At 36.5% G+C, this 15,158-nt stretch overlaps 1 protein-coding gene and 1 long non-coding RNA gene across 2 annotated transcripts in view; one reads left to right on the top strand and one right to left on the bottom strand.

Moving 5' to 3' along the window:
- LOC147872721 (uncharacterized) overlaps positions 1 to 1,136 on the top strand; it is a 178,031-nt gene extending 176,895 nt beyond the window's left edge. The window contains exon 9 of the mRNA XM_087355047.1: positions 114 to 1,136. Coding sequence (XP_087211173.1) covers positions 114 to 182 — 69 coding nt within the window. The 3' untranslated portion in view covers positions 183 to 1,136. The remainder of the gene's footprint in view (positions 1 to 113) is intronic.
- The window catches only part of LOC147872727 (uncharacterized), a 36,681-nt gene extending 27,791 nt beyond the window's left edge, over positions 1 to 8,890 (bottom strand). Inside the window, exon 1 of the long non-coding RNA XR_015536882.1 lies at positions 8,520 to 8,890. This is a non-coding gene — a long non-coding RNA (uncharacterized LOC147872727). The remainder of the gene's footprint in view (positions 1 to 8,519) is intronic.
- Between the last annotated feature and the right edge of the window lie 6,268 nt (positions 8,891 to 15,158).

Consider the following 15,158-nt stretch of genomic DNA (forward strand, 5'->3'; position numbering starts at 1 on the left):
AAACTTTAAAATGCAAACTTACATATGTTGAAAGCGGTGCATTAAAGAAGGGCTCTTACAAGATACCATCAAAAAAGGCGATTTCTAAACTTTTCTACTTATTTTTTCTGCAGGCAAAGAAAACCGAACTACAGCAGGAACTGCGAAGGATACAAATGAAATCAATAGGAAACATCAGGTAACTTACATTTTTCTTTGTGATTTTGAAGCTCTACATTTGATTCATCAGTGACTCTGAAAGTAGTGAACTTAAGAGTTGTGAATTAGGACAAGACACTGAGAGGAAATTTGAAATGTTAATGGGTTCTTGCCCTCCAGTATGCAAGTGTTCCACAAAATCCAGGACAAATTTCTAAATGTGCTTCATAATGCTGCTGCTTACATGATCACACACTATCATAAAGTCTCCACTTCCTCGGTATTTCTTCTTCTTGGTATTTGCATCGTGAAATGGCACTGATGGCTTTCCTCCTTACAGAATCAAATGCAAATTACATAAAAATAATTATTTAATGTGAAATTTTCAATATTCTGTCTCAACTGTTTTATATTTATAAACAGATACAGATTTTTACAGGACCACGTACAGAAATATTATATTTCACCTCAAAAATATATATCACACACAAGACACTGATTAAATTCCATCTATTTAAACAAAAGTTCTCATTATTTTAAGGCACAAATCTTTCTGTACCTTGTAGAGGCAAAGAACCTCGTTTCTCTTCTGTTCTTTGGACTTTTACTATTGTCTTAACTCAACCCAAGTGATATATTCTTCACTATGTTACAGGTTTATTGGCGAGCTGCATAAAGCAGATATGCTCGCCACAAGCACCATGCAGCATTGCATTAAACGTCTCCTTACCAAAGAAGACGAACATTCCTTGGAGTGCCTCTGCACTCTTCTGATGACGGCCGGAAAGGATTTTGAGAGCAAGAGCCAAGTATGTTTGTTTTCATTTTTTAATACTTTTAGTTTTAATTTGCAGTTCTCCTACCGTGTAATTTATTGCCTTCCTTTGGGCTCTATGATGACCACAGGTTTATACGGAAGGTACAATGCAAAAAGCAGTAAGTGTGTCCCTTTGATCTCACTGACTTTCTGGCTTCCATTTTGTAACATGTTATACATTCTTTGCACAAAACCATAGCGAGAAGGCATTAAGGGCTGGTTGCACCTTCTCGTCCATCTGTCTTTCCAGTCCATGTGGTGGCCAAATTGGGAACTGTCACAAAAGGTGGATTCGATGGTTGAAAGTGCACATTGTAAAGAACGCGTGAGGATGTTGCATCTATTCTGATATGAAATACCTTTCTGAGCTCGCTGACAATATTCTGAATAGTGTTTCTGTGTGATCAATGATCACCGTGACATGTTCTTCTGAAATTCTTCATACTCTTCTACACTCTAACATGTTTCATATAAAGACGCCTCATGCCGTGGCTTCAACTTGTCCCTGTCTAGTGCGACGGGAATCTTGCTCAGTATTTTGTTACACTTTTACGTTTCCTCTCATCACCTCTGCTGAATCAAGTCAGAATTCACTCAGTCCTGACAGGACAAAGCAGGAATCTGATCGAAGGGTCATGTCTAGGCTCAGCCACCGAAAATCTCGGTTTATGCCTTTGTTTACGTTTTGTTCGAGACAGCAACCTTCAGCTCTCAATTTAAGTTTACACGCGCCTTCCCACACAGCAAGTTCTATGTGAACTAAATGAGTAGTGGCAGAATTTTCTAGTTTTATGTGTAGGCTTATAAGCGTAAGAAGTTAATTATGCCCATGAAATGTGACTTTAAATTTTTGTTTTCTTGCAGGATCTGTCTGAGTTCCTTCATACAATGAAGGAACTAACAAATAAGAAGGCGATGCTCTCTAGCAGAATAAAGTTTAAGATCGACTACGTCATCGAACTCCGGCAAAGCAACTGGGCTCCAAGGAATGGATGTTAAATACTTTGACTGTTCAAATATCTCAATTGTTTAAATTTTTTAAATAAATAAATTATTTAGTTTTTTTTGTTAAATACTTCAGTATTTAAATAGTAAAATAGTTTAGTTCTTTGTTAAATATCTGAATTGTTCACATTTGTTAAATAAATAAATTATTTAGTTTTTTTGTTAAATACTTCGGTATTTAAATAGTGAAATAGTTTAGTTCTTTGTAAAATAGTTCAATTGTTTAAATCTTGAAATTGTTTATTTTTTGTTAAATAGTTTATTATTTAAATAGTTACACTGTTCAGTTTTTTGTTAAATATCTGAATTATTCACATTTGTTAAATAAATAAATTATATAGTGAAATAGTTTAGTTCTTTGTAAAATAGTTCAATTGTTTATTTTTTGTTAAATAGTTTAGTATTTAAATAGTTAGACTGTTCATTTATTTTTGTTAAATATCTGAATTGTTCACATTTGTTAAATAAATAAATTATTTAGTTTTTTTGTTAAATACTTCGGTATTTAAATAGTGAAATAGTTTAGTTCTTTGTAAAATAGTTCAATTGTTTAAATCTTGAAATTGTTTATTTTTTGTTAAATAGTTTAGTATTTAAATAGTTACACTGTTCAGTTTTTTGTTAAATATCTGAATTATTCACATTTGTTAAATAAATAAATTATATAGTGAAATAGTTTAGTTCTTTGTAAAATAGTTCAATTGTTTATTTTTTGTTAAATAGTTTAGTATTTAAATAGTTAGACTGTTCATTTATTTTTGTTAAATATCTGAATTGTTCACATTTGTTAAATAAATAAATAATTTCGTTTTTTTGTTAAATACTTCGGTATTTAAATAGTAAATTAGTTTAGTTCTTTGTTAAATATCTGAATTGTTCACATTTGTTAAATAAATAAATTATTTAGTTTTTTTGTTAAATACTTCGGTATTTAAATAGTGAAATAGTTTAGTTCTTTGTAAAATAGTTCAATTGTTTAAATTTTGAAATTGTTTATTTTTTGTTAAATAGTTTAGTATTTAAATAGTTACACTGTTCAGTTTTTTGTTAAATATCTGAATTATTCACATTTGTTAAATAAATAAATTATATAGTGAAATAGTTTAGTTCTTTGTAAAATAGTTCAATTGTTTATTTTTTGTTAAATAGTTTAGTATTTAAATAGTTAGACTGTTCATTTATTTTTGTTAAATATCTGAATTGTTCACATTTGTTAAATAAATAAATTATTTAGTTTTTTTGTTAAATACTTCGGTATTTAAATAGTAAATTAGTTTAGTTCTTTGTTAAATATCTTAATTGTTCACATTTGTTAAATAAATAAATTATTTAGTTTTTTTGTTAAATACTTCTGTATTTAAATAGTGAAATAGTTTAGTTCTTTGTAAAATAGTTCAATTGTTAAATCTTGAAATTGTTTATTTTTTGTTAAATAGTTTAGTATTTAAATAGTTACACTGTTCATTTTTTGTTAAATATCTGAATTATTCACATTTGTTAAATAAATAAATTATATAGTGAAATAGTTTAGTTCTTTGTAAAATAGTTCAATTGTTTATTTTTTGTTAAATAGTTTAGTATTTAAATAGTTAGACTGTTCATTTATTTTTGTTAAATATCTGAATTGTTCACATTTGTTAAATAAATAAATAATTTAGTTTTTTTGTTAAATACTTCAGTATTTAAATAGTGAAATAGTTTAGTTCTTTGTAAAATAGTTCAATTGTTTATTTTTTGTTAAATAGTTAAATTATTTAATGTTTTCTGAATTGTTTCTAATTAATATATTTAAGAATATTAAATAAAAAACATGTTCATAAACTTTCCTGTTATTATTTTAGCAAAGTAATATTTCAACGAACTTGTCGCCCTCATTGCACTAGTGGTTAATGTCGTCGCCACTGGACCCAAGGTACGCGAGTTCAAACACTGCTGAGGTTGATGGAATTTTAAGGGGTGATAAAAATCCATAGAACAACTTCCTTCGGAAGGGAACTAAAGCCGGCGGTCCCATGCCGTAGATTTATGGCACAAAAAACAATGAACGACATGTTTCCTAAGCAAAACTCCCTGGCCATTTCTCACACAAGTCTCTCCTGATTCCTATCAGATGGCTATAGCAGACAAAGATAAGGATTGAGTAGAAATTGTGCAGAGGCAGTGGGCTGGTCACTCACTACTGACAAATGCACACTTCGAAAAGACCAGGAAGACAGAATATCCTATCTGCATTACTATCGAAGAAGCAGTGCATATATATAAAACTATACACGGACTGAAAGATGACTCTACCGAGTACGAAGCACCATTAAACAAGAAGGAATGGTCTCATCCAGCGGAAAGAATAACTCTTGATGAAGTGAAAGACTTCAATTAACACACTGTGGAAATCTATATAGATGGAAGTAAACACCAGGGAAAGGTGAGTGCTGCCGCTGTTATCTTCAAAAATGGAAAACTAATTCATAGCTTAAAAACCAAGTTACCCGATCACTGCTCAAACAATCAAGCTGAGCAGATCGGAATTCTAGAGGCCTTGGATGCAGTAACAACTTTAAGGGAAATCAGCATTGAGGAAAGAATAGTAGCGGTGTACACAGATAGTCCAGTTTCTCTCGATCTACTAAAAAACAACTTCAAACATGGCTTTGTAATATCTGAGATAAGAAATAGATTAAGGAATCTCAAAGATCAAAATTGGACTATTCATTTTGGGTGGATCAAAGCACACATCAGAATTTTCGGTAATGAAATAGCGGACAGATTAGCGAAGGCAGCAGCAGAAGATGGTGGAAATGTAGTACATGCAAAGAAGCCTAAAAGTACAATTATTAAAGAAACAAAGGAGGAAGGGATTATAAAATGGCAAAATGAGTGGAGCGCCACCAATAAAGGAGCAGTGTGCAAGAAATTCTTCCCATCAGTGTGACAAACAATGAAGCTAAATATTGTAATAAGTCCTGAACTGGCAGCAATGACGACTGGACATGGCAAAAACAAATCATATCTACACAGGTTTGGGATCATTGACAACCCAAGATGCTAATGTCTGAAAGCAGCACAAACAGTGGATCACCTCATCTATGACTGCGATAAACTACAACAACCAAGGCGGAACTTAACAGATGCAATAGTCAAGAATGGTGGCACATGGCCAGTGTTGCATGAAGAAATTGTTCAGAAATTTTTAGGTCATTTTAATAAATTCATTGAATCCACTGATTCTAATACAGTTTAGCACAGGAACATAGGTGCAAACGGTGGCAATGGATCATGATATTAGAGTTGTGTAATCTGTTAACGTGCTATATATTAATGCATATAACATTGCATTCTTGTAATGGGGCAAGCTGAATAAATGTAAATAAAAAAAGACAGAATACTTTAACTTGGTATCGCAAATACACGAGTGTGTGTACTGAAATATTTAGCAATAATATTCTGGTGTGGGGGAACATTTTTTATTTCAACATTCTCAAGATAACAGATGATCGCTGCTACTTGCACTACATGACTGAAACTCTGAATACATGCTCTTGTTGGAGATCCAAAACAACCCAAAAGGCTCAAAATTGTAATCACTTTTCGCTTATGTAAGACATGCTTAATTTGGCCCACAGTTTAACAACGCACTCTTCTGCATTTGTCTTATTACCAGTCGTATTTCGTTCTATGGAGGATTTGAGGTTGTGATGATGCAAGCAATTTTTACTTTTTATTTTATCATACAGGTACGAAAACCTAGCTCTGTTCTGCTAACTTCTCACTGGAGTCAGCTAGCATGTTTATAAATATAAACAATTAGTCCTCTTTAATGACCGAAATAAAACAATAATTATCTGACTTGCCACTATGAACGCCAAGATCTAAATTCACAACACTAATAAATATTTCACTTTCACTTACAGCATCATGATGTTACTACAGACTAATTATTCCGTGCTGACATCAAAGACACAAGTTATTTGAATACGCAAAATCAAATTAAGTCTGCATAATAGTCACCTCATTTAAAAGACGCATCCAATGTTTGATAGAGATTTATTTAACGTGTTTTATTCACGGCACTCCCAGTATCGAAGAACATATACTCATAGCTGAGTAGGTAACACACACAAAGCACGTTAACTTTGTTAATTGAAGTATCATTACGCAACTCTCTAACACATAAACGGAACAGACCTAGTGACACCCACAAACACAATCTGCTTTAAAAATAAAGAATTCAGAGTTCTACAGTGTAAACAGCGATTATTTACTTCAAAAACATTAATCCTTGTAATGGCTGAGTTGTCTTCTTTGATTTACCACTGAATGTTCAAATATTATTTAGGCGACTTTAAGCTATAAAAATTCAGTATCTTATTGATGCTGATGTGGCTACAAAACACTCGCACGAGAAAAATGCAAATGAAAATATTAAAAAATTGTGAATATAAGAAATGTATAAGAAAAAGAAAGGTCTTTACCATTCTTTTAAATAAGAAAATGGTTGACCTCAACATGAACTGAAGAAGAAGTGAATTGTACCAAATCACCCACAAACTGCAATATTCATAAACACAACTGCAGTGACGGTGGAAGACCATTTGAAGATTCTGGAAACTAGATAAAAATGTTATTCAATGTTTTTTAGAAAAACTATTGTCAAGAAGAAAATTCATGGAGAAACTAAAAACATTAAAACATGGGAGACATTACCAACCTATATAAAACCCTGAGAGTGAATATAAGGAAAACAAAATGCACACTGGGAACTTTTGTTTTGCAATATCATTTTTACCCATGGTTAACGGCTTGTAACAATCTGAGAGAAACTGATTTGCTGGCCATAATTGATCTTCCAAAAATGTTGAAATGTTTTGGATTTCGGGGGCCTTTAACAAACTTATGACTTACATGCTTCATGAAAAGAAAAGAAAAACACGAATCTTACGCAAAACATGTACAGTACAGGCAGGTCATTCTTTATTTAAGTCTCCAAAGAAATTATGAGCTTCTGGAGATCCAACTTACATTTAGTAGTTCAGAATATAATAAAGGAGTTTATAAAAATTAAGAAATATTGAAATGGGTGACATGACTTGTCTGCTGCCAGATCAAGAACTACCATTTGGAGGTCATGAATTATCTGAGTTGCCCCTTGACAGAAGTAATCGTAAAGAATATTTCAAAACTGCTAGAACATTATGAACCTCTTCTGAATGACCTTTTGCTAAGGCACATCTCTGGCCATTGAAAATAATTTGTTAAAAGCCCTCCATGAAGTGTTGCTAGTTGACATTTCAAGACAAATTCAGGAACCGCCTAATATTGGATGAAACTTCTGATTTTCATTTTGTCATCAGGTACATTCATGATAGTAACAGGTTTTTCTGCTCAAACCCTTTCTTTCTGTGTTCGCAAATTCTTACATTTTGGTTCATACATTACAGACAGGTCTGGGTATAGATTTTATTCACAAAATAAGAGAAATTCAAAGTCACGTGCAAAATGAACATGACACACTTCTCAATTTTCTAACAAAAACCAGGGAAATGAAGAAGGCAAAACCTGACACAGAAAATTCTGCAGAAGAGAAGTACAGAAAACTTTTCTACAAAATTACTGCTACTACATAAGTGAGAAAGTTTACATACATAAGTTTAAGGCTGCCTTTCCTAAACAGCATACACAAAAACTGCCCGTGTATTTTTTACATTCTATTCTTCATGAAAACCTTGACACTAACAGTAGTCCAAGCTACTGATATTGTTGAAAATAAGCCATAGCACTGAATGGGGCAAACCAAAAAATTAAGCAGACATCACACAAAATATCATTGCTGGGTAAAAACTCAGAGCACTGAGAAATAAACAGTCCATTCTTCTCTGTCATTCCAGCGCATGGCGCATGATGGCACAATCCTTGTGTTTTGAGTCACTAAATTCAGTAACCGATACTAAGACGAGAACAAAAGTATGATCTGAGACTGTTGAAACCATAAGTACTGCAACTGTGTTTGTCGGCATTACTGTAAGTGGTTACACAGGCGGTTGAAATTAACGGATAATGATAAATATTAAGAACTGATTTTTTCAACAGAATAAAACTAATGAAAAGACACAGACATTTTTAAGATAACTGGAACTGAAACAAATGAGAGGCCTCTGAAACAACGAAGATGTCCTTGGAAGGACATGTGACACAGTATGGAAGAGACTGGAATGATGTTTACATATTTCTCAATGTGAGATTACAGACTGCAGTGCACTTTTATGCAACACTACAGAGGTGAAATGATGTACAGAGTTTAAGTACTTGAAATTTGAGTTTCTAACAGCATTTTGAATATGTTGATGCCAGAAAATGCTGTGAGAACTTGTAGGGATACAAAAGTTCCTATGAAGTGTTTACTCCCACCATTGTCAGGGCTGATGATTTAGGCAGTAGTTTCTCTTAAGTGTAAGCAGTTACATGGCTTAACAATCTAGAATACCAACATCGATACGGAGTTCCACTCTCAGGACACACATGAAATTGTAGAAATATTGGTTAACGGATGACGTAAGTATCTCACCTGGTCTTTGAATGGTGGAGTATGAGGTTCACGTTTGGGTGTAGAAGCAAATGCGTCACTTGATTCTTGCACCATTCGATTCACATTCTGTTCACAAAAAGAAGAAAAACAAAATAACACCAGCAGTCAGTTCCATGCAACAGTTTGTTCAACAAACACATTCACACTTCTTATGGAGTGTTCTCACTACGATAACTCAACTCAAGTTTGAAGCAACTGTTCTTGAACTTGGCATTTCACATTCAACTGAAATATCCACCTCCTCCTGGTTGTGTCACAACCTGCTGTTAAGTCGTGCAACTAGAGTCTTTTCTGACTCACTGCTACTCACACCTGAGGCCATTTCACCTGCTTCAGTAGGAAAAGTCGACCTGGAATATAATTTAATGATGAACTCAGCAACCAAGAGTTGGTTCTGTGATACTACCAAGAAGTTTCAAGTCCGGTGTGACCTGATTTGGTTCAGTTTCATTTGCTTCAGTGCGAACACTCCCCAGATACTAAACACCAATCACAACTGACTTTCAAGAAAGAAAATGGAAAACAAGAATCTAACAAAATATACGTGTCAACACAGCTGTTCCCTGGTCTTTTATTCACTCCCTTAGTTCACTGTAGTTTTTGACAACACTTAATAAGACTTTGGGTAAACTGCTCAACTACTTCCTGGCTGCTTTCGAACTGCGAGCTCTCCCAGTGAGGGAGGGTTTGCAGAATTACATTTATCAGTGCACTGGTGTGACCCTCCACATGGCTGGTTAATATTTCTGTTATGGGCACTGTCAAATGATTACTGCAACAATTTTATAGGATTAAGGTAGAACACGAGTCAGGAAACCAGGAACTGGCCCATTATCACAGAATACCACTGTAGTCAACACAGAACTAGAACATCGGTACACCGCTGATGATCACAACACACACTGGGCCAGTGGAACAACAGTATACAAGCAAACACTAAACACATATTACAATAAGAAATAATAAATGACCACCCCATAATGTTCCATGTAAAGCTGGTCCCAAGTTTACTTTTAGCATTATAAGGGAGAAACATCAGAACCACATTTCACACGGCAATTGATTTTATACAATCCACAGACCATCCCATATTTTAAATTATTGATTTTAATTCTGTATCGTTTTTATTCTAATACTGCAACGTTCTGCATTACTGTTATTATCGTGAAGGGAAGCAACTGCCTGTCTGGAAATGCGTCCCATAGAAACCTGATCTTACAGCCCACAAATAATATGAAGCATCGGACAATATTAATCTAGTGTCTGAGTGAACGAAATATCTGAGAAGAGTGTTCAGTGTCATTTTGCCCACCATAAATCCCTAATGGACTGTCTTGGGTTTCAACCCGGGCTCCCACATTGAGAACTCGGCAACTAACCACATGAGCTGTGGACTTTTTGGAAGGTCAGTTGATGAATACAGCCTGCCATGATGGAATTATACTTTTGGGAATAAATTCAAGGTTGCAAATATGACCTAAGTGTGTCTTTAATCTTAATCTAAAATGTAATGTAATATTATGCATGATCTTGAGCTTTCACGGCGACTGTGTACAATAAAATCCTTTCGGGCTATCAGAAGCATCAACTGGTTAATAACATGATCCACTGTCATCTGTATCGTCTTCAAGGTCTTGAGGCACGAATGCTAGTCTCTCAGCCATGTTTGGTGTTTTGTGTGTTACAAACATGTTTGATTGTGAAATATAACGAATAGTATTTTGTACAAAATTATTAAAAATGTAAGCATCAAAATATTATTGGAAAATTACTTTTGTAGTGGAATAAGTAATTGTGCTAGAAGGGCTTCGATTTCTACCTCCAGAACTGACACTGAGGTTCTTATAGGAGTCTGAAGATGTCACCTGTGGTCGTAATGACATGTGGCCTTGTAGGTGGTTATGACTGTGAAGATGTCGGTTGTGGCCTTCTGCATTGTGATGCTGTGTGGACTTGTGGGTGGATACTTAAATTTCTGAGGAATATTCATAACCACCTATAAGACCACGTGGCATTATGCTCTGCTACTTTTTTGTTATATAATAATTTATGTATACACTAATTTAAGCTTCCATAAGAACTGCGGGTGTGGATTCCTGTCTGTGGTCTGACGTCTCACCTATGGGGCTACACCGGAATGCGTTAGGTGCATGCGTGCTGCCCGCTCTGCCCAATGCCAGAGAGTACTCGTATATGTCTTCAGTACAAAAGACAGGAGAAGGTGAATCAAGTAATATTACCAGCCACTGACACAAAAGTTATGACTTGTTATGTTCAGTAACATTAGGAACATGTGTATTCATAACAGTGCAGTCTCAAATGTCAGAAATATTATTCTTATGATTTTCTTTGTGTGTGGCAGAATGTAAACCCCTCATTAGGAGGTTGCGTCTATCCGTGTGACAAATATCAGCATTTTCTGAAGACAGGATAGTGGCCAGAGTCCAGAAATACGGTAGTAATAATTGTAATATAACTTCATCAGAACCCTCTATAACTGATTTTTTAACTGGTACACGCCTTGTTTGTGCGATCGGAATGTTTCCAGACTGCGCGTATAAAAACCCGTACACTTATCTCAGGTATTAAATTCATCCATCACCCTCGAAGTAGTTCCCCTGGGAGTGAACACAACGATCCCAGCGCCGCTGCGAAGCCTGGAAGCATCCCTGGAAATCTTTCTTTGTCAGCCTGTCAAGCACCATCTGCGATTCTGCCTGAATCTCTTCTATCGTCTCAAATCTCCTTCCCTTTAGCTGAATTTTCATCTTTGGGAAGTGGAAGAAGTCACACGGCGAATAAGGAGGGTGCGGGATGACGGCCATGGTGTTTGAGACCAAAAACTGCCGAACTTTGAGGGCGGTGTGCGCTGGCGCGTTGTCATGATGCAGCAGCCAGTTGTGGTTGCGCCACTTTGCCGGCCGCTTCCGTCTCACATCTTCACGCAACCGCCTCAGGACCCCACAGTAAAATTCAGCATTGACCGTCTGACCTGCAGGAAGAAACTCCCTATGGACGATCCCCTCCTGGTCAAAAAAACAGATCAGCATTGACTTCACATTGCTCTTGACCTGTCTTGCCTTCTTCGGTCGTGGTGATGATGGGCTCTTCCATTGTCCTTCCGTATATGAGTGTTGCCTTGATGTTACATTATGTATTCGTAACTCAGTCAGTTGCTTCAAATATTCCTTAATACTATGTCATTCATTCTATTATATTTCTGAAATATGTAGTCCATGTCCTTTCTAAATTCTGAAATTTGGTTTTATAATACTTCAATTCCATAACCTTTTAAAATATTTTTTTTTTATTTTTCCTTCTATGACTACTTTTAGCCACACATTCCACTGGTTTTCTTTCTGATGTTCATATTAATAACTTCCCTTGAAATTGTATTTAAGTGGTGTGCTGAAATATGCCATTATCTCTATGTACGAGGCGCGTCCTCAAAGTAAGTTTCCCACTCGTCCCACAGCTAGCAAACCTTATATTGCGCGAAGCGACTGTGCGTACGTGATAGAGCAATGACGTAGCATGGCGCATGCACTAACGGCACTTCCCGCGTTCTCACAGTAGCATCGTTACAGCTGTTGAAGATGGAGGTTCTTATTCCAGCTCCCGCCGACTGTGAAGTGCGGTCAGTGATAACGCTAGGCCGCACACGGCTCGACGGACAGCAAGTCTCCTGCAGGAGTTCAGCTGGGAGGTGTTTAATCATCCACCCTACAGCCCGGACCTCGCTCCCAGTGATTTCCATCTTTTCCTACACCTCAAGAAATTCCTGTCCGGTCAGCGTCAGCGTTTTGAGAATGACAGAGAGGCGGAGATGGTTGTCACACAGTGGTTCCAATCCCAGACGGCAGACTTCTACGACGCAGGTATTCAAAAGTTGGTCCCACGGAATGACAAATGTCTCAATTCCGGTGGCGAATATGTTGAAAAATAGCTGGACACTTGCTGTATCTGTTGCAATAAATATTTCCATGAAATTGTGTTTTATTTCTGTAAACGGCCCCAGGGAAACTTACTTTGAGGACGCGCCTCGTAGATATCAATTCCTAGTCTTCCACAGAAATGGTTTGAAATCGACATATATCTATTTCATACTTGGATCTCAAAAATCATGTTCATTTTCTATTTCTGCAAAACCTTATCAAAACAGAGTGATTCAGAAGTCCCTGTGCACATGCACACACAAACACTCACCATGTACACCATCTAAGACACGTGTTAGGAACGGGATTTTTAAAGTACCTTCCACTCCAAACACTTGTTTTTCTTACAGGTGCACAGGGAATTTGAATCACTCTGTATAATAAATTGATAACCCAAAACCTCTTAAAAATTTGTACTCCTCCCCCAATATTGTCAGGGTGATTAAGTCGAGAAGAATGAGATGGGCAGGGCATGTAGCGCACGTGGATGGGACAAGAGGTGTGCACCAGGTATTGGTTGCGAAACCTGAAGGGAAGAGACCGCTGGGGAGACCTAGACGTAGATGGGAGGATAATGCCAGGTGGGATCTATGGGAGATAGGAGTTGAAGGAGACTGGATTTTGTTGGCCCAGGACAGCGTCCACTGGAGGGCTTTGGTTAATTCAGTGATGAACCTTCGGGTTCGGTAAGCCATCTAGTTAGTTAGTTAACCCACAACTCTTCAGTCCTTCCAGTCCCACCTCACACTAGTATTCTCCTTGTGGAGGAATATTCTCGTCTATGGTTATACTGTAAAATTGGTGACTCAATAACATCGTGCCTCACATGGTGCTGTATTTTACCCCACCCTCTTCAACTGCTCCAAATTAAAGTCTGGTAGAAACTGAGAGATGATCAGAACTGTGGTGATGCAGGCATTAGGCACATCTTAAATGTCAATCAGTTTCTACCAGACTATGCAGTAGAGCATGCCAGAAGACAGGTCATCTCCATACTTGCCACAATGAGAACCTGAAGTAACACATTTTTACGTTTTATCTGACAGGGTGCCAAAATCTTTTTCATTGGTTTTAGTGTCCCCTGTTAGCACTTATTTCTTTACCAGTCTTGCGGCTTTACAGCCTGGCATATTTTTTACATAGAAAAATTAATTTTGTAATGTTCTTAGTTTTGACACCAATCCTTCAGTCACACCTGTACGCAGCTTGGCCTGTGGTCATTTGTGTTTTAGTGAACTGTCCAGCTATGTGTACCTTGGGAAGCTGGTGAATCTGATCTCATTTTGTGGCACAAATGTTCATCTTAAGTAGTAGATTGCCACAAATAGCCTTAGAAGGTTATGCTAGCCTAAACTTACAACATTAACTTCTTTTTAACTCTTGTACATGCAGGAATACTTCCCTTAATGCCAGGTAATTTATTATCTTGCCTTATTTTCCAGTGTTTGTTTCTTGAGAGAGTTGACACTGTCAGTTGTTGTTGTTTTTTTTTGGCGGGGGGGGGGGGTGTTTGTGGTAAAAGCTTGTTTTGTACTCCCTGGCTGTTACCACATATTATTGTATATATTTGTTCATCACCATATATTACTATAATTTCTGTTATTATATTTATTACATATTGAGAATATATATTTTTTGTTTCTGTTGATCAAGCTTCAACTTATTTTGTGCCTTACTTAATGGAGCTGGCCCTATTAGTTACATGTCCTGCTTCTTTGTAATATGGCAAAGTATAATTTTTGTATTTAAGGAATTAAGTGTTCTCAATTTTGTATTTTGTACTGCTCTTTGGGAGCGGGGATAGCTCAGTCAGTATAGTGACTAGCTACGGGCTGGGCTATCGGGGTTCAATCCCCTACGGGGGCAGTGGATTTTTCCTCTAGCCTCTGCATCCAGACCAACTCTGGGGCCCACCCAGCCTCCTGTCCAATGGGTATCGGGGTCCTTTCCTGGGGGTAAAGCACAGCCGGGGCATGATGCTGACCACTCACCCCATCTGGTGCCAAGGTCAAGAAAGAGTAGGAGCTATACCTTCGCCCCCACCCCCCACCCCCAAGTGCATGCATAGGCATGTAGTGGGACGCTTTACTTACTGTTCTTTGAAGTTGTTTAAATGTGGATGAAGTTTTACTATTAAGAAAAAATGGCTTGGTTCTGACATGTGAAATAGGTAGAATGATGGTAGGAATTTCTGGCATGTGACTAATTCTTTGTGTCCTGTTGTGAAACTGTGAATTGTTAAACATTTCTTAATTTTATTTTCAGCTTGAAGATTCAAAGACATATGAATACAGGGAACCAGAACAGGCACCCATATCACCTCCATATGCCCACTACTTGTCTCTACAACATGATCACAAAATCCACACTCTCCATTAACATACTTCTTCCAATCGTGTGTTGTACGTGCATTTGGATGGTGTGAAGGTAATGTATTATAGGAAACATTTCAGATGTTTTCACTCTTTGATGTTGAGTGGTCACACTTGTGCTTTGTGTTTTGGAGGTTCTGAGTTCAAATCATGGCAGCTTTTCATGTGGTTTTTCTCAGTCCCTCCAGGAATATTCTAAAATAGTCCCTCAAATTTTTCCATGACTGCTTTTTTCAGTTCATCATTCACTTAACTTTATCATACCATATAATTTAAGATATTGACAGTCATTAAATAAACATGAATAAAAT

This window comes from Zootermopsis nevadensis, unplaced genomic scaffold (genome assembly GCF_977971745.1).
Source record: "Zootermopsis nevadensis isolate Lab colony 2312 unplaced genomic scaffold, Znev_1.0 Znev_ptg000024l, whole genome shotgun sequence".
NCBI lineage: Eukaryota > Metazoa > Arthropoda > Insecta > Blattodea > Termopsidae > Zootermopsis > Zootermopsis nevadensis.